We start from the raw sequence: 18752 nt of genomic DNA on the forward strand, positions 1-18752 counted from the left end.
TAATGACCTGGATGCAGCCCCTTTCCTCAAATATCCAAACATAACACCCTTGTCCTTGGAAACCAATGCTTGGATATCAGAAACCTGCACCATGACAGTGGACCTAGGTGGTTTCAGCTCATGAGAACATGGCTGCAATCAGTCTGGCGGCTTCACTAGAGGCTGAACAGTCTTAGTATGGGAGTTGGTGACAAGCACTGGTGAGGAACTTCAGCTAGTCAACACCACACACATTTTCAAAGGATCTTTCCTGATGACGTCTCAAGGAACCCATCTTCCCGTAAAGGCAAAAAAAACCCACACACCTTGATACCACGTATTCTGTAACGACACAGCCCATCAATTACTAGCTCCAATATTAATACAAACCAAGGACAATTGGGCATATACTCTGGACCCTGGAGAAAGTGTGAAACTGGTTTCCTACCTTATTTCAAACACTTGACAATCACCAAGAAAATCCAGTTCTCCAAAAGCGTACTTAAAGGACAACAGGATTACATTAAACGCTCAACTTCAGTCCTTCTCCCTATTTACTATCTCTTCTATAAATATATAAAATATTTTAAACAGATGAACGTCTCTCCACCAGAACAGTACCCTACTGTAGTGGTTTCACTTTCAAAAAAATTTGTATCCTGCCCTAGAAAGCTTGCTGTAGTCTCCAATTCATTAGAGTCGGTCATTCTAGCCAGTTCCCTCCCCAAACTTGACATCACCACAACTGTCCTAAAACCCACCCATGCTGTGAAGTCACATCTCCCTGGTCTTCCCCCTACCCACACAAAGTAAAGGCTAGAACAAGGAAATGGTACACGAGTCAAGTAGTCTCCCGTCAGCTGTCAAGCGCAATAGGGAACATCTCAAATTACCCTCAACACAGCTAGGAAAGTTAGGTGTGAAAGGGGGTGCGAGACAAGTCAGTAGTTCAGCTCAGGTTTCACAAGACTGCAGCTTACCCATTCTAAACAGAAGCAGCTGTAAAAAGCACTTTGAAAGTCTGTCCTGTGGCATTTGCACTGCATTTTAAAGTAGTCACTGAATGGCATGAAATGTTACTTGAGAGACAGCAGTGTATGCATGTAAAATACATACCATGACAGGAGCTTTAGGAAGAGGGCTGTGTGATGCAATTTAATATACAGACTAGCACTGCATTGTGGGATACCTACAGGCAGATCAATCAGAATTACTTCAAGATGACTGACCCCATGTGGTCAGACTTTAATAAAGATTTTTAAAAACTTTTTATTAGCCCTAGTCCGACTGGTGTTAAAATGTAGGAAATGAACCATGATGAAAAAAAAGTTAGTCTGTGGGTGCAGTTCTAAGCGTTTCATGCCCACCAATAATCTGACAATGATAAAATGTGGAGAGCGAAGCATTTATTGTACTGCAGCAATACACAGCCAATGTTCTGACCCCAGAACAGAAAGGCACTCTGGTATTCAAGCAGAAAAAGGAGTCAGTACTGGAATAGTTGACCATAGGAGGACATTAAAATTCTGCCCTTACAGCCTTGGACTTGCTAAATAAAGTATTAAAAAATGAAATGTACCATCCCTACAGAGCACTAGCCTGGCATCTGGTGAAGTTATTCACAGGATGTCTAAAAAACAGGTGGTCAGTCAAAAGTCCAAAATCCTAACCATATGGCAAACCACTTGAAGCATGATCCCTACATTCAATAGATGCTCTTGGCAGAGCACATCTAGAGAGAAAACAAATTGTCCAGGTAACCACCTCAGCTTACCAGAAGTGTCAAAAGAAATGAAAGCAAAATTCAGAGAGGTTCACTGCTCAGTCTGCCTCCTATGGTAGCTGCCTTAACTAGTTCTAAATGCATGGAGGGGAAAAGGGGGGGGCTGCAGGGACAGGGAGCGTCATGGGACTTAGTGATGAAAAGGCCTGACAAGACTGCCATTGCAAAATACAATACAATAGTGTCGTATTTAAATGTAATGGAAAGAAACTGCATGCAAACCTGGTGTTGGAAGAAGCCCTCCTGGTGGTCTTTCACCGAGCAATGCAGGTTTCAGCTGAGTAAGGGGAGCATGACCTATGAGAGGGGGCCTGCCAGGTGTTGGAAAGAGGGGAGGTGGTTTAGACAAGCTCTGGGGAGCAGCAAAAGTCCCTGCCTTTTTACTGGCTTGGTATGCTGCACCATCAGCTTCTACTTCAGGATTTTGTTGGTCATCAATTCTGGCTGCAAAAGAAAAACCAAAGCCAGTTTTAAACAAACGACACATTTGCAACACCAGATATAAACTAGTTTGCCCACTACAAATACAACAAGGGCATGCCTGAATGTCTCAATGAAATGGATTTTTAAAAGTAAAGAGGTCATGGCTATTAAGTTAACTCTCAAGTTAGTGGGCAACAGATCATGCAAGTCAGCAGCACTGCCAAATGTTCAACAATGAAAATGAGAACATATGGACTTGATGTGGTCTTTACTTTGTTAAACTGAACATGCAATCATCTGCAGGCAACTATAGAAACTAGTACTTTCTTGTGTACAGACTAGTGTGCAGATACTCAAAATTTGGAAAACCGCTATGAAATACCATTGCAAATAATTACTTTCCCTATATTTATTTCATGTACGTTTAATAACACTATAGACATACACATTTTATATTATATATATATATATATATATATATATATATATATATATATATATATATATATATATACATATACATACACACATACATATATATACATATACATACATATACACACACACACACTATATATATATATATATATATATATATATATATATATATATATATACACACACACACACACACATATATACACATACATACACACATACATTATATATACACACATTATACAATGTGCATATATGTAAATTGTGTGGTGTGTAACCTGCATCAAAAACACATTTACAACATATACAGTTTTTATATTTATACATTCTACACGCATTTTACACACAAGCATGCATCATCTTTCACTCTAGATATCCATCTATGTCTCTCTACAACTTGAGAATTACTGGTTTAATTCCAGCATTTCTAGTACTACTCTCCTCTAAACCAGACTCGCTGAAAATACACAGGAGGCATTTCATACCCATTCCTTTACTATGAAAATCAAAAAGCTGATTGAGTTGGTTGTAGTGGCCTTCAAAGTTCTCAATCTCAATTCATTAAAGTGCTAACAACAAAAAAGATATCAGCCCATGCACAGAAAAGTTGTGTAAAATCTTACCATAGATGTTTTGGTAGCTTTGGGTAGATTGGGAGCTATTAACCCCCCCCCCCCCCCAAGTGATGTTGACATCCTACAGAATGGCCTCAGAGGCAGACTGGTGTCAGAATACTGGAGGTGGTATGGTAGTGTTCTTGGCCCAAGCAAAACAGGTAGAGCTCTGAGTCCTAGTGTGGAATTTGCCTTCTACACCTACACTTTCCCTTCTTACCAAACATGCACCCAAAGCAGTAGCAAGCAAATAAAAACCTCTATGGGGTACTCATCTGAAGTTGGATGGTGCAAAATTATTTCCCCCCCTGAAAGAACGACAGAGCTGGCAGTCACAAAAGTAGCAGAAAAGTTCTGAAGAGGTGCGTGCAGACATCAGCTATATATCAACCAGTTTACGACAAGACGTCCAAGAAAGGATATTGCATGCACTTTTGTACAATGCCCAGACATTCGAGAGTTCACCAGAAGCAAACTCCCTGATGTTATGGATACAGCAGCATATGAATAGGACAAAGTCATTCTCGTAGTGTTGAATTCCCATGAAGGGAGGGAGTTTCAGACAATGAAGTACCCTTTGTGTACAATGGAAGAGACCCATGAATCTAGTTGTGTTCCCAGGTTGGGAGGGAAAGAGGGAGACCGACAGAGGGATGTCAGAGAGGCATGGGTGGTAGTCAGACTACTTGGCTAGTCAGGAAAGGGCTGCTTCTGGGAAGGCGCAGACAGAGCTTGGAAGTTCTTACGTCTAGGAGTACAAGACTGTTTCCTAACAAAAGCAGTTTAACAGGATACCCCATTTGGAATTTAACTGGAGACACAAGTGCACCTTCAAGTCCTGTGACTCCACCCTTCTCCTGCAGAGACGTGAATTAGCTGCAGCAGTTCAAAATGAGATTATCTAAAGGGGTATCCACAATCTTGACCTTGAAATCATTAGGGAGTGGTTGAAGCCTCAACCAAGAATATCTCCTCAAGACAGCCCAACACTCTAGAAGATGCCTCAGCTGCATTATAGCTGCATTTAATGGAATGACAGGCCACCTGATAATATAAGCCCCCACAATACAGCAGAGCCGAGACTTTACTTCTGAATCTGGAAGGTCAGAGAAACTGAGCAGCATGAAGGGCCAAGGTGTACTTAGTCATATGGGTTGGTAGCCGACAGCATGAAAAGCCAGGGTAGCAGAGGTGTACACCTTTTTCTCCAACCTTTCCAGAATTCTACTCCTTAGAGTGGAGTAATGGAGTGGAGTAATGAAGTGGAAGGCAGAAGTCTGGAGGGTTTACCTGCAGAAGCAAAAATCAGAACTAGATCAGCAGAAGGAAGTTGTGAAGAAACAGTCCTCAAACTTTGTAAACCTATCTGGCCTTTAAGAGGCAGCAGGTGGAGTATAAGGGGCATTTGATGCAGAAAAGATAAAAAGCCGCTAAAACAGGAAGCACAGCAGATAGTGAAGGAGGGTCCATCTGAAGCAATCATAGCATTTTTCTGCACCTCCAACATCAGAGAGCAATCCTATACTCTGCACGTGCAACAAGTCTCTTAAACAGGTTATCCTCACCAGCAGACTTGGTGCCATTAGACTCTCCCAGGGGAAACATACCCCAAAGGGCAGAGTAAGCCAAGGATTAATTCGCTGAGAAACCTTCATAGGAAATAGCCTATTCCCTAACCCTTTTGTGAGGGACATTGGTAAGACAGGCCTGACAAGAGGCCTTAAGGCCATGAAGGCATTTAACATGTTTCTGTTCCTCTGGAATCAATCTGCCAGGGCTTTTCATGAAGCCTGTAAGTTTTCTGCTTCCTTTAAGGTGAACATCTAGTGTGCAACGTGGAGTCATACGTAGGCCTACTCCTGTATACCCACTGTAGGTACATCCTCCTGGACTTGAGATCTGTGGGGAAACTTGGTCCTTCTGCGACAGTGAGCCTAGTTTCCCATCTGTCCAATGTGGATGTCTACAAAACCTCAGGAGGACAAGCAAGTAGCTGAATTGCCTCCAGCCTGGTACCAGCCAAGAAATCTAAGCCAATATCCAAATAGAGCTATGAAGCTTCATCGGCCTCGAGAGGAGGGGGGGGGGGTCCAGAATGACAGGAACAAATGAAGTTTAGTCTATGCAGGGCCAGCAGACTGCCTCAACGTACACTCCATAACACGTGCTAACCACAAGCCTCTGATTAAAGGCAAATGTTGAGAAAAAGGTGGCGCCATAAGGTCTTTAGAACAAATGCCTTACAGACACAGCAAGACTTTTGGCCATAGCTAGGCCCCAAGCAGAAAAGGCACAGATGGGTGTCTGTGGGATTTGTCTGCCACACTGGAGCTTAACTTTCTTGGATGAATGCAATCTCACAAAAACAGTAGCAGAAGGCAAGGAAAACCCCAGTGGGGCACTTAATCTGAAAGTTGTACACCAGCAAACTCAAACAAGCACACTTGATTGTCAAAAGATGGCATTCGAACTTGTGGCAAAGTTCTGAGGATGGTACGTGCGGTCATGACGGGCCCAAGTGTGACGTCCCACATGGCTTTATTTTTCTTTAATACTAGTTAGATGTCAGGACCACTTACGACAGTCCTCCCTCACGTAACGAGTACTGCAACACAGAAAAAGGACATCTACTGTTGCGCTAAAATTTTATACAACTGTATGCTTATGTTCATCAGCAATGCAAGACTTTCCATGAAAAGAAAAACAAAGAAGTGGACTTAGAAATCTAGGAGATTTTTTTTGGGAGTATTCTGGCTTTTCCCAGTTAGGGGTCGCCACAGCAGAACTCGGTCCGCTAATGATTGGTAATGATTTTCCCTGGCCAGATGGAGGAAGAAACAATGCTGTCTGCCCCAAAAGGGAGTCACTTCAAGATTATGGGAGAGTCCTACCTGTTCAAGACTTCTGGCAACACAGGAAGGGGATGGAAGGCATACAGAAACATCTCCTTCCAAAAAAAAAAGACAGGGCATGCACTTTAAGCCAGAGGACAGAGTCTGAAGAAGTCTGCTTCAGAAGACTGATTCACTTAGGATACCTCCATCAAACAGGCAATGTCCAGGGAAACATCCACTCAGGAGCTTGTGTGCTGGACCTACAAGGACTCCAGCCACTAGATTGCATTCTGAAAGATTGTAAACTGCATGAAGACTATAACACTGGGCAGCTAGATATCTGATCACTGACGAGGAGGCCAGAGACTCAACATTGGAGAACCCCATAGCAGGCATCTCAAGAGCAGAGTTGGAAATTGAGCTTTAAAAAGCAAGCCCTAGGTTCATAGGTAGGTACTAGGCTATCGGCCCAAGGGCCTATGTAATCCTAGCCAACAAGGTTCCCTGGCTTACCCCACCCAAGTTATTTACCTGTGCCACCAAGCAGACAGAAGTGATCCCTGGGGTGCATTTCCCATCCACTCTATTTTTCCTATTTTTCTCTAGTGTTAATTAAGAACTTCGCTCGACATAGATGGGTAGCCTGTTCCAGAGTATGGCAAGTCTCTGGGACAGGAATCTACCCGTCCAGCATGTCCTGTTTATTGTGGTGACAAAGTTTAAATCCCTAGAGCAGCATGTAGCTCGGAGGGATTGGGATTTCTTTAGGTGTAGTATGTCCAACAGCTCTGGGTTTGACAGTTTTATATATGTCAGACAGATCACCTTGGAGTAGGTGATATGATACGCAGTATAGCTGGAGTTTGAGGCGGTCAGTGTAGGGCATCTGAGGCCAGTAATCCTCTGAGGTACTTCTGCAGATGTCGTGAGGTACTGGAAAGGGGTGTTGTACTCTATATGGGTCTAATGAGTGCCGAGTAGAGGGGAACAATGACCTCTTGAAAGAGGTCGAACCCACTACTGAGGTTAGAGCCAGAGAAAAGGTATTGGAAAGTCCAGAGGGTGGCAATGCTGAAATCACACTGACTTTAGTTATCGCTGAAGCTTCCTCATATGCATCCTGGCTACAGGAGGAATTGGGATGCTGGAAGCCATGAACCACAAAGAGAAATTCCCAGTCAGACCCCAGAAGAATAACAGATTGGGGGGGGGGGGGGTGCAATTAGAGAGAGCCCTGCAGACAGGCAGAGATGCTGGCATAGAAACAAAGTCTGGAGCAGAGGAAAATAGGATCCTGGGAAGGTATCTGGAGCAGAGGAAAAGAGGATCCTGGGAAGGTATCGGAACAGATTTCTGACAGTAGTAGTAAACTTTTAGTTATGTACTTACCATAACTTTAGATGTTAGGGATTCATCTCACCTACATTCAATACTGATGGGCTCGGAGCAGATCCCTCGGCTCCGACTCGGCACGCTATGCTATAGAGCGAGGCCTCTTATTGGCTGAGCTATTTCTTATCCCAGGATACACCACCACTAATCCCCCCAGATCTTGTTTGTCCGCATTCATGCACACATGCACAATTTGTTTATATAACATTGTTAGATGTTTCAAGATGAAACAGGGTTCGGACCTTCTGATATCCTCTGATCTCCAAGGAAGGGGGAAGGAGGGTGGGTTATTGGGAATGTAGGCGAGATGGATCCCAAACATCTAAAGTTATGGTAAGTACATAACTAAAAGATGTTATGTGATCCTAGCTCGCCTACATTCAATACTGATGGGACAGCGTCCCTAGCACCTAAATCCTGGGTGGCTCATTGGAAAACACCCCTGAGCACTGTGGAACCAAATGAAGCTCGTCCTCTAGATGCCACATCCAATTTGTAGTGGGAAATGAATGTGCGGGGAAGACCATGTAGCCGCAGCACAAATGGACAATAGTGACCTTTGTGATGGCTTTGCCCAATTTATTGTCTGCAAAGGATACAAACAACTGATCTGTTTTCCTTGTTTGTTTGGTCCTATCTAAATAAAAACACAACTGCCTGTGGACATCTAATGTGTGGAATATGAATTCCGCTTTGTTAGAATACTTTGGAAAGAAGACTGGAAGTCCTAATGATTGTTGTAGGCAGAAACTAGAACAAACTTTAGGGACAAAGGAAGGATTTGGCCTGAGAGATGCTCCGTCTTTGTGAAAAACGAAGTACGGAGGTTTTACAGACAAAGCTTGAAGCTCTGAAACCCTTCTGGCAGAAGTAATCGCCACCAGAAAGGCAGTTTTCCACGATAGAAATTTTAAATCACATGTTGCTGCCGGTTCGAAGGGGAAGGAAGTTAAGGCGCGTAACACCACATCGAGAGGAGCAGGATGAGAAATCGGAGGTCTTAAAAGCGCAGCACCTTTCAAGAAGGTCTTACACAATCTGTTGCTCATTAAAGGTGGGTTTATAGATTCGTGAAAATTGGAAATAGCTGCCAATTGAACCTTGATGGTAGAGACTGAAGAGCCTTGATTGAAAAGAGAAGTTAGAAATTTCAGCACTTCTGATACAGGAATAGTGATGGGATCCAGGCCCCGGAGTTGAGCCCAAATAGCAAATCTTTTCCATTTGCTAGAATACAATTTCTTTGTAGCAGACTTGTGGGCCGAAGATAAGATGTGTACAACTTTTGGATCCAAAGTATGACTCCATAGTCGGAAGAGGAGGAGCCAAGCCGTCAATTTTAAGGTGTGTAGGGACTGGTGGAATAGTCCCGACTGATGAACCAAAAGGTCTGGAATCTGATCCAGGAACCATGGACCTTCCAGAGCATATTTCCGGAGATAGGGGAACCATACTTGACGAGGCCAGTAAGGAGCAACTAAGATCATTTTGCTCCCCAAGAGAGTGCCTTTTGGATCACCCTGGGAAGAGGAGGAACTGAAGGAAGGCATAAAGCAAGCCGGTGGGCCAAGGACGGGCTAGTGCGTCCATGGGGTTCTTCCCCGGAGCCAGGGTGAGGGAGAAGAACTTTTTGCACTTCGCATTCAGTGGAGTCGAAGAGGTCGCAACACGGAACTCCCCATTTGCTGAAAATCTGATTTGCATTTGTAATGTTCAGAGACCATTTGTGAGGAGAGAGGATGGTTCTGCTCAGTCTGTCGGCTATCACATTGGACTTGCCCGGAATATGAGTAGCCACTAGAAAGCGTTTGGTCGACACTGCCCATTCCCAAACTCTCATGGCCTCTCTGCAAAGAGGATAGGATCTGGTCCCTCCCTGTTTGTTCAGGTACCAGACAACTGACATGTTGTCTGAGTGAACGGCAATTACGCCCTGAGGGAGGTAATCGTGAAGGGCTTGAAGGGACAGAAGCACCGCCCTCATTTCTAGGATGTTGATATGAAGTAGGGTCTCTTCTGGGTGCCATTTGCCTTGGACTGACCTGCCCAGGGAATGCCCCCCCCCCCCCAATCTGGGAGGCGTCCGTGGTCAAAGTGGCCGCAGGAGGTGGAACAAAGGGTAGTCCCTGATCCAAATTGGAGGGCACTAGCCACCAGCGAAGGTCCCGTTTGCAGGTTTCCGTGATCCATATGAGGTGACTGAGGGAGTTCCTGAAAGGACCACTGAGCTGAAAGAAGCCACTGGAGAATTCTCATGTGCAACCTTGCCAGGGGAACTAGAAGAACCGTGGCGGACATGGATCCCAATAGCTGCAGGACCATTCTGGCTGGGGCTTTGGGGGCTTTGGATCTGGGAAGTAAGGCTCGAACTTGAGCCTGTATGGTTTGTATCCTGTCTGTAGGTAGATAGACCCGCATTCGGTTTGAGTCTCTCTCTACCCCTATGAATCTTATGCGTTGAGATGGCAGCAACACAGACTTTGGCCAGTTGAAGGTGATTCCAAGGGAATTGCCCAGTGATATAGTGGCTTGTAGGCTCCGCAATAGTAGATGCGAGGTGGCGGTTAGGAGCCAGTCGTCTAGATACAGAAACACCTGGAATCCTAGACTTCTCAGGTGAGCAGTCACGACCGCCAAACATTTGGTGAATACCCTGGGGGTTGTGGTGAGACCAAAGGGCAGCGCGCGGAACTGAAAATGACTGCCTCCTAGGCTGAAGCGCAGATGTCTCCTGGATGCTTGATGTACCATGATATGGTAATAAGCGTCCTTGAGATCTATGGAGCACATCCAAACACCTTTCTCCAGCAATGGGAGAATGGTTTGTAGGGTGACCATTCGGAACTTGGACTTTGACTGAACGGTTTAGAATGCTGAGATCCAAAATGGGTCTCAAGTCCCCGGTCTTTTTTGGCACCAAAAAGAATCTTAAGTCCCTAATCCGATCTGGTCTGCGGGGACCGGTTGGATGACTCCTTTTTGCAGCAGCTTTGAAACTTCTGAGGCTGCAGTTTCCTGTTGACTGGGTGGCGGGTCCGGGATTTTTTTGGACTGAGGTGGAGAGTGAGAAAGGGATGGTGTAACCTCCGGCGATAATTCGAAGCGCCCATCGGTCCTGAGTGACACCTTCCCAGGCTTTTAGGTGCTTTGAAAAACGACCCCCGACTGGCTCCGGAGCTGCACAGTCGGGCAATCCCTCAGGGACTGTAAAAGGCTGAAGAGCCACGAAAGGACTCTCGGTCTCCAGTGTTGCGAGGGCCTCTGCCGCCTCTGGGACGGCGTCTTCCAGAAGAATTTCCCCCTCCCCTGCCTCTGGAAGGGGGATCGTCCTGCTGCGAGGGGTAAGACTTCTGAGATCTACGGAACCACATTTTCCCTTCTCTTTTAGCCTTGGGGTAAGGCCAAAAGGGAGTGGAAAATCGTGCCCCTACGGCAGTCAAAGTCTTACCTTCTTGCTCGCAGCGGGTCAATGTGTCCTTTACCTTGGGTCCAAACAAGGAGGACCCAAAGGGGGAGTCGGCAAAGGAAGACTTAAAGGCCTCTGCAAAGTGACACAGGCGGAGCCAGGCTTGTCTCCGTAGAGACATGCCTGTACTGCGCTCGCCCTTCGGCCGCATAAGAAATGAGCCTCATGGACGAGTTTGAAATGGACGACAGTGTAGCCAGCTGAGAGCCAACCGTCTGGGCCAGCTCCTCAGGCAGGTTACCCAAGAGGGTATTGGAGAGTTCTTTAATCAGATCCCTCTGAAATCTGGTAAAGTGCGTGAGAGAGTTAAAGGACCTTAATGTAAAGGCCGCTGAACTTAGGGTGCGCTTACCGTACCGATCCAAGCTCGTAGACTCATTAGGAGGATGGACGGACGTCGAAGCCTCTGCTACATCTTGCTGGGTAGCAGATGCCACCACCAAAGCATCTACAGCCACACCGTTAGTCAGGAACTCTTTTTCTGGGGGTGCTGAGGAACTTATTAGGACGAGCGGGCACCGGTTCCACAGAGTCTGTGTGTTCCCACGCCCTTCAACAAATCAAGTCCAAGAGCTCGAAGGGCAGAGACACCCAGGAGGCGGAGGGCTGAGCCCCGAAGGCCTTAAGGAACACCGACTCATCAGCAGAAGGGGGTTTGGATTGCCAGCCGCCTCGTTGTTTAAGGGCTTCCAGGATGTCTGCAAAGGAGACATCTGAGGACGACTTAGGGGACCCCTCTGCATCAGAGATCAGTGTCTGATGTAAGAGACTCATCAGGGGAGTCAACGTGCTTCCTCTTGCACGATCTTTTCCTGGGGGGTTCCTCCGAAGAAGCTTCAGAAGGACCTCCAGGAGGGGGGGAAACCCCAGTGGGGGTAACCTCAGGCCCCGGGGCTCTGCTGTCTAAGGACAGGGGGACTGCCAGAGACCCAGTCTCGGTATGCAGGAAAGGAGCTGGGGAGACCGTGGAGGTAGCCAAAGATGATTTGGCTAAAGCACTCCTCATAGCCCTGAAGGCGGGACCACCAGAATCCTGGGAGGGTCCCACCTCCGTGGTCACGACGGTAGACTGCACTCCCGCAGGCGACGCACCGAGAGGAAGGCTTGGGACCTCCATCGGTTCCACCAGCACCGGCTCCAACTGTGCCGAGGCTGTTGAGGAGGAACCATAGTAGCAGGGTGGACCATCGGCTCCGAAGCCTAATGGGCTGGAGCCGAAACTAACTTTGAAACACCGGAAACTGGAAAAGTCTTAGGAGCACCCTGTCGATGTCCGAATCAGACATCTTGGAGGATCTAGATGGCACCGATCGCGTCCGAACCGATTTCTCCATCGGCTCCATAGGACTAGGGGACCGGCTCAGAATGGATTCTATTACTATCGGTTCTGAGGGAGATCTCAAAACAATTTCCCTCTGTGCCGATGAGGACTTCGGCGCCGAAGGGGAAGAGTCTGAGCCGGCAACCCTTATCTGCTCCAATATCTGCTCCAATATCAGTGGAGCCGATGAAGGTGACCCACCTCTCGATGCCCCAGTCCTCGGCTCCGAAACCAGAGGGGTCGAGACTGGAGGCATCAAGGCAGACCGTTCCGCCCTCGGCTCCGAAGTCAGTGGAGCCGATGGAGAAGCCTGCCTAGGTTTTTTGGCAGTCGGTTCTGACAGACTGGTCGGAGCCGACGCTTTTTTCTTTTTTGAAGAGGAAGATAAAGCCTCCTCGAAGGATGGCTTAATCAAGCCTTTTAGAATTTGTTCTTCCTCTCCTAGAGGACTCTTGATGAAAAGGCGTGACACGCTACATGACTCTTGTAGGTGCTTGGCGCCTAAACAATAAACGCACGAGGAGTGGTCGTCCGTTATGGACATTTTATAACCACACCCCTCGCACTTTTTAAACCCAGAGGGTCTATGTTCCTTAGACATGTTGACTACCTTGAGAAACAAGATTACAGTGAAAGAGAAACTAAGATTTTTTTACACAAAAACCAGTTCACGAACTAGTAAACACATAAAATGAGGGTCAAGACCCTCTAACTTAAAGCAGGTACTTGACCACTAAACACAAAACGCTAGATAGTAATAGGGGAAGGCCCCTCAAGTTAAACGGGAAAACCTTCCCTTAACGAAAAACGCAAATCTCTCAACAAAAATTTTTCAAACACACTCGTACAACGACGATAGCGGTTAAAAAAGCTTTTGGGTTCAAATTAACAAATTTTGACAGGAAAAGTCTGAACAAACAGTACTTAGCCCAGCCAAGTTTGAGACCACGTCCTAGCTTGTAAGCGGCAAACGAGATCTGGGGGATTAGTGGTGGTGCATCCTGGGATAAGAAATAGCTCAGCCAATAAGAGGCCTCGCTCTATAGCATAGCGTGCTGAGTCGGAGCAGAGGGATCGGCTCCGAGCCCATCAGTATTGAACGTAGGCGAGATAGGATCACATAACATCATAACATCTTTAGATTCGGACAGAGTATTGGGAGAAGGTGCTTGAAGATGGTCTAGAAAAAATCTGAATTCCTCAAAACCTGCAAAAAACAATGACAGCACTGTGGCATCTGATGAACACCCTTTGGGTAACTAGAGGCCAAAGAACTGAAACTGCAAGGAAAATAAATTTCATGAAGAGGGGGTGGATATGGATGAGAAGGTATGTATCCTTGAGATCCAGAAATACCAGAAAGGTATGCAGAGTAAGAGGAAATAATGGTCGGCAGAAAACATCTAAAAGAAATCTTGAGAAAGCTGTTAAGCCTGAAAAGATCCACAAGTGGTCTCTATCTGCCCTTTTGTGGGGCCAAAACATTCTTGAATAAAACCCCTTCTTTACTTGGGCAGGAGGCATGGCTTAATGGTGCCCTAAACCAAGTGAGAATGAAGAACCTCTGAGAAAGGAAAGGAGTGATCTGTTCCCGAGAAGGCTGAGGAATGCCTAAAAAGGGAGGACAGGCTTCCAAGCAGTGAAGTATCCCCAACAGACTATGGACAGGACCCAAGAGTCAGAGGTGATTCATAGCCAATTTGGGAAGACAGAGGAACAAAAACTGCCTGAGGAAGAGAGGAACAAACAGAACTGCTTGTCCGGGAAAGCAAGTTTCTGGGTGGCAGAAGTCTATGTACACTTAGCAGGAGGCACATTGCTTTAACCCTTCTTGCCCTCAGAACTGCGAAACTGCCTACAAAAATGCAGTCTTACAGGGTTAATTCTTTCCTAATTTGTGAATAGGAGAAAAAGGTTTCAAGCTCCTAAAAGGTATTGTCCTTATAAGACTTTAGAAGTTAAACAGCAGCAGATCTAAAGATTATCCAAAACATCCAAAAGTTTGGCCTCACCAGGCAAAGCCTCAAGACATAGCCAAATACCACCATCTCGTAACCAAACCAAAGGCAGCAGTCCTGGAAGTGACAGCTGTATTTGAAAGGCATGCAACTTAAGAGCCAAGCAGAAAATGGGGCAAAACCTTCCCCTCAGGAAGGTCATAAAACACCTTCCAGCAAAGACAAGTCTGGTTACTTTGTCCCTAATAGGATGAAGTGGCAGCAGTGAAAGTTCTCTTGTCCAGCCTTTCAGTAGCCCTATCCTTATCAGAAGGCAACAGCTTGCTAGAAAGCAATAACTCAGACTGCTTGTAAGCGGACACTACAGAACTGTCAACAGAAGGGCATTTTTAAAGAAATTTGCACTTATCTGCACCTAAGAAGCCAGATTCTAAATGTGCCTGACCAATGAGTTAGGTGGTACAGAAGCTGCAGATAAATTATCCGGAAGGGCAGTCTAAATGAAGTACAGCAGATGGCTTGGGAGACGCCCTCTGTAGGAGCTCACAATATTACCTTTTCCGAACCTCCAAGACTTTAACCCCACTTAAAATAGTCATACAGGCAGTTGTATCCCCAAAAGGAGAGCTTCTCTGTAAGGAATCAACTTATGGAATCAACCTCTGAACCACAGGCAAAGGAGGAAGTATTTGGTAAGAGTAAGCCAAAGACACTAGTCCAAGTCCTCATCCAAGGAATCCAATTCCATAGGCCTCGAGTGGAGTGTATGACCAGGGAGGGGACACCTTGGTAGCGGCTCTACAGCCATCACAATTATTAAATGAATGCCATTCGTGTTTCGGATCCTTAACAGGTTATCACTTCTGGCAGACGAAGACTGAAAACATACTAATTTCATGAACTTTAAATCATACTTAGACTTGGGAATGGGGTCCATTCCAGTCATGGTATTAGCAACAAGATACTTTAAATGCTTTATTCTTTTGCTCAGAACGTCTACTTGCAACACCCTGGACAGCCAGATCCCTGGTAAGACTTAGTTGTAGGACTCATTCCTTGGAGATCTAAGGAATCAAAAATCTAAAGGAATCTCTTGCAGTCTTTCAGATATAAATCAGCCAAGACCCCCACCCCCACCCCACCCCACCCCAACATCCGTTAAAAATATCTGAAAAACCTCCCAAGAATGTATAAGCCAGATCCATGCCAGCCTCAGACAGATCATGGCAGAGGAATCTGAAGAATCCACCAGTCACCCAGACTTTCACCAGCCTTGATAGACATCCATGAGAGGGGGGGGGGGGGGGGACAGCAGCTAGATCAGACCTAAACTTTTTTCGCCCGCCTGGCAGACAGCTGGCCCTTTGGACTGGAGAATTTTGCCATAACCCCTTTAGACAACTTAAGCTGTTGGTTCTCCATGTATATGGACAAGGAGTAGACACTACTACCAATAGTTTTAGGCACAAACTCCTGGCAGTTACAGCACTGCATTTGATTATGGGAAGCACCCAAACAGAAGAGACTGGTCATTAAGGACTTTATGGGGGTACCTTTCCACGTGAACAGGAAAAAAAAAAGCACTTCTCTGAAAACATCCAGCACAGCATACAGGAGCTGAGTGACATTTAAAAATGGACAGTCAGAAGTGTGCGCGTTCATAAATCACCTTTATGTAGGTATGATGCAAGTTTATAAGTACTAAAGGCTTTGGTATACTGGCTGGAAGTTGGGCTATCCTTGCTAGGAAATCCCTTGGGTAAAAGAATATACAAGAATACCACAAAAGTAATATGGAAAGTCACCATTTTTAACTTTGGGACCTTGACAAAAATCCAATCTAAGACCATATCTCCCAAATGTACAGATTTTTGCAGAATGTCCAGATTTTGGCTTCATATTTTTGACCCATTTCTCATAATTGTGTTTTGGCAAATTAGTGGCAGACTTGACGTTAGAAAAGGAGGCATTCAAGTTTCAGACTTCATATCCTTCAAAAGATTCAGACTTCATATCCTTCAAAAGATTCATGCTAAGCTTGTAAGAGCAATACTAAAAAATTGTTCCTGTTTTCTGGAATCTGTTCCACTTATGGCTTGGCCCGCACTTCTTGCTCCAAGAGGTTGAATGGTATAGGACTGGTCTCCCAAGTTCTCTCTCTTGGCAACAGAATGATCCTTTAATAACCTCCAGCAGCTTAACGACCAGGCATTTTATAGGGTCCCCCAAGACAGTTTCTTTACAAGAACCCTCCTTCTGACCCACCCGTTATAGCTGTTTCTGCAGACAAGACCTCAAGACAGCTTCCTTCCTCTGCTCTTTATCCAGCAGACAGTAAATTTGTGGACAGGTAATCTACACATCTTCCACTCCGACCAGGAGCTACCAAACCCACATGGCAAAGTTTGTACTTGATACCATCCATTTCTAAGGCCTCCAGCCTTCCTTCTGAGGTACAGGACACTCCCCCACCAGGGTACAATTAAACTCTCTCCTCTCCACATGATCAACATGTTTGGAATTCTGTTTCCTTTACAAGGGTGTGGTAGACCAGGGAGAAGCAGACGTCGGCCTAACAAGGAGAAGCAGACGTCGGCCTAACAAGGAGAAGCAGGGGCTTCCGAGAAGGTGAGCTGTGGTTACACTCCACCAGACTGATGGCTGAAATACCTCAGCAGACCTACCTTCGGTATCCCACACCCTGGCTTCCATTGTGGTTCCTGGGCTTGCTTGGGAGACAAATCGCTTGAATGGACTCCGGGTCTGCTATCGCCTCTAGCAGATTTGGGCCCAAGTTTGCCTTCTGCCTACTCCTCCCTCCATGGCTAAAGCCAAAACGTCACTACTGTTATGAATACTGCAACATCAAAATAGAAAGACATCCACTTTTACTTTAATAGAATAACTGGGAACTAAACCCTACAAACAAAACATTGTCCACTTCCTTTTCATCCTCGCTAAGACCACATCTGCCAGTAGTCAGAGAATTTCTAGCCCCCCCATTCAAAAAAGTTTGTTCTCACAGTTACAATGCCAAACAAGGCAGTCTGATAATCCTGTATCCTTTTTCCAAAGGAAAAGCATCCACTTGAATAAAGTTCCTAAATTCAAAACACACCCAGAATTTAAAGATAGATCAGCACAGGAAAATGCAATGGAATTTGTTGTTCTGAAGAAATTCTATATTTGAACCAGACTGATGAACTTGCTCAAAAGAGCACAAGTGGTAAGATAATGGATTTATGCCCCCCACCTCCACGTCAGACTGGGCAACTCAACAAAGTACCCTTGCAGCAGTGAAATGTCTGAAAAACAGGCACACCATTTGTATCAATAGGACTGCGATTTCCTACAAAGCAATTAAGCTGATCACGTGCCTAATGACTGCAATCTTAGTGGCAACTACCCAGGATTTTAAGGCTGAAGTGCTTATACACATTTTGCATGCGTACATGTGCATACCCACTGCTCAAACCAGTGGCAGCAACAGGCCCTAATCTGAACAGTCAGATGTCAAGAGATTGAAAAACCTGTTAGAAGCTAAAACTTATGCACAAGTGAAAGATGATATTCTACCATCGCTACACCACCTTAGTTTGGGGGGGGGGGGGGGGTTCCACTATGGTTGGAAACCGAGAAAAAAGAGGCAGCTCCTGTAAATTGTATCAGCTACTCTAGTAAACACCAACAGATTATCAGACCTGCATATCATTCCTGCAGACAGTAGAAAGTGATTTAATACGAAACAGAGAAGACACGCTACAACTTTAAAACAGGTGGACAAGCTTCTTACTGGAAAACAAGCAAATAGGCAGGCTATTTCAATAGTCAAGTAAAGGGAATGTTTGCTGCCCTCATCCAGTCAAGTATTAATACTTTCACTGGTTACAGCCATCAAAAATGGAAGGTAGCAGATGCAGCACAACTTGAAAGCTGGAATGTTAAGCATGTCGTCCAAAAGCTTTTGGATTTTTCAAAAAAGCTCCTTACCTTCAACTTCATCAATCTTGGTCTTCACAAACTCACTTATTGAAGCAAGTTCTTCAGGATACAAGTATTTTCCTTCACTCATTAGGAAGAGAAGATGTCTCATGCCTAAAGGCACCTTGTAACCCTCATAGGCTTCACGTTCCAAGTAATCATCTGCTAAATCAGCTGCCTTACAAGCAATCTCATTTCTCTCTTGCTCTACACGCTCAGCGAGAACTTTTCGATACTCCTTGGATATCAGGGACATGGCATCCTCTGTTGGCATATTGCGGTGTACTACAAGAGGAAAAAATTCCACTTTCAGTCATGAAATTAAAATCCAGACAGTTAAAATACGACAGTTATATTTGTGTGTGTGCAAAAAAGTAATATTTAACAAAAAGGTAGATATTTTATATAAGGCACCACTTCTGTACATGCTAAAAAGCAGCATACCTCTTACGGTGGCAAAATACTTCCACAAAATGGGGGAATGCATTCATTAACTCAAATATACAATCTAAAAATACTTCTAATTATGCAAAATTAGATACTAGTGAACTGAAGTATTTCAA

At 45.3% G+C, this 18752-nt stretch overlaps 1 protein-coding gene across 3 annotated transcripts in view; it reads right to left on the reverse strand.

Annotated features, from left to right (window-relative positions):
• Positions 1–18752, reverse strand: part of LOC122810380 (nuclear receptor coactivator 5-like) — a 177045-nt gene that overhangs the window by 50196 nt on the left and 108097 nt on the right. For all 3 annotated transcript variants that reach the window (XM_044081976.1, XM_044081973.1, XM_044081974.1), the window contains one exon: positions 18199–18474. In XM_044081976.1, the coding sequence (XP_043937911.1) occupies positions 18199–18474 (276 nt within the window). The remainder of the gene's footprint in view (positions 1–18198; positions 18475–18752) is intronic.

This window comes from Protopterus annectens, chromosome 8.part1 (assembly GCF_019279795.1).
Source record: "Protopterus annectens isolate FY-2018-M chromosome 8.part1, PAN1.0, whole genome shotgun sequence".
In the NCBI taxonomy this organism is placed as follows: domain Eukaryota; kingdom Metazoa; phylum Chordata; order Ceratodontiformes; family Protopteridae; genus Protopterus; species Protopterus annectens.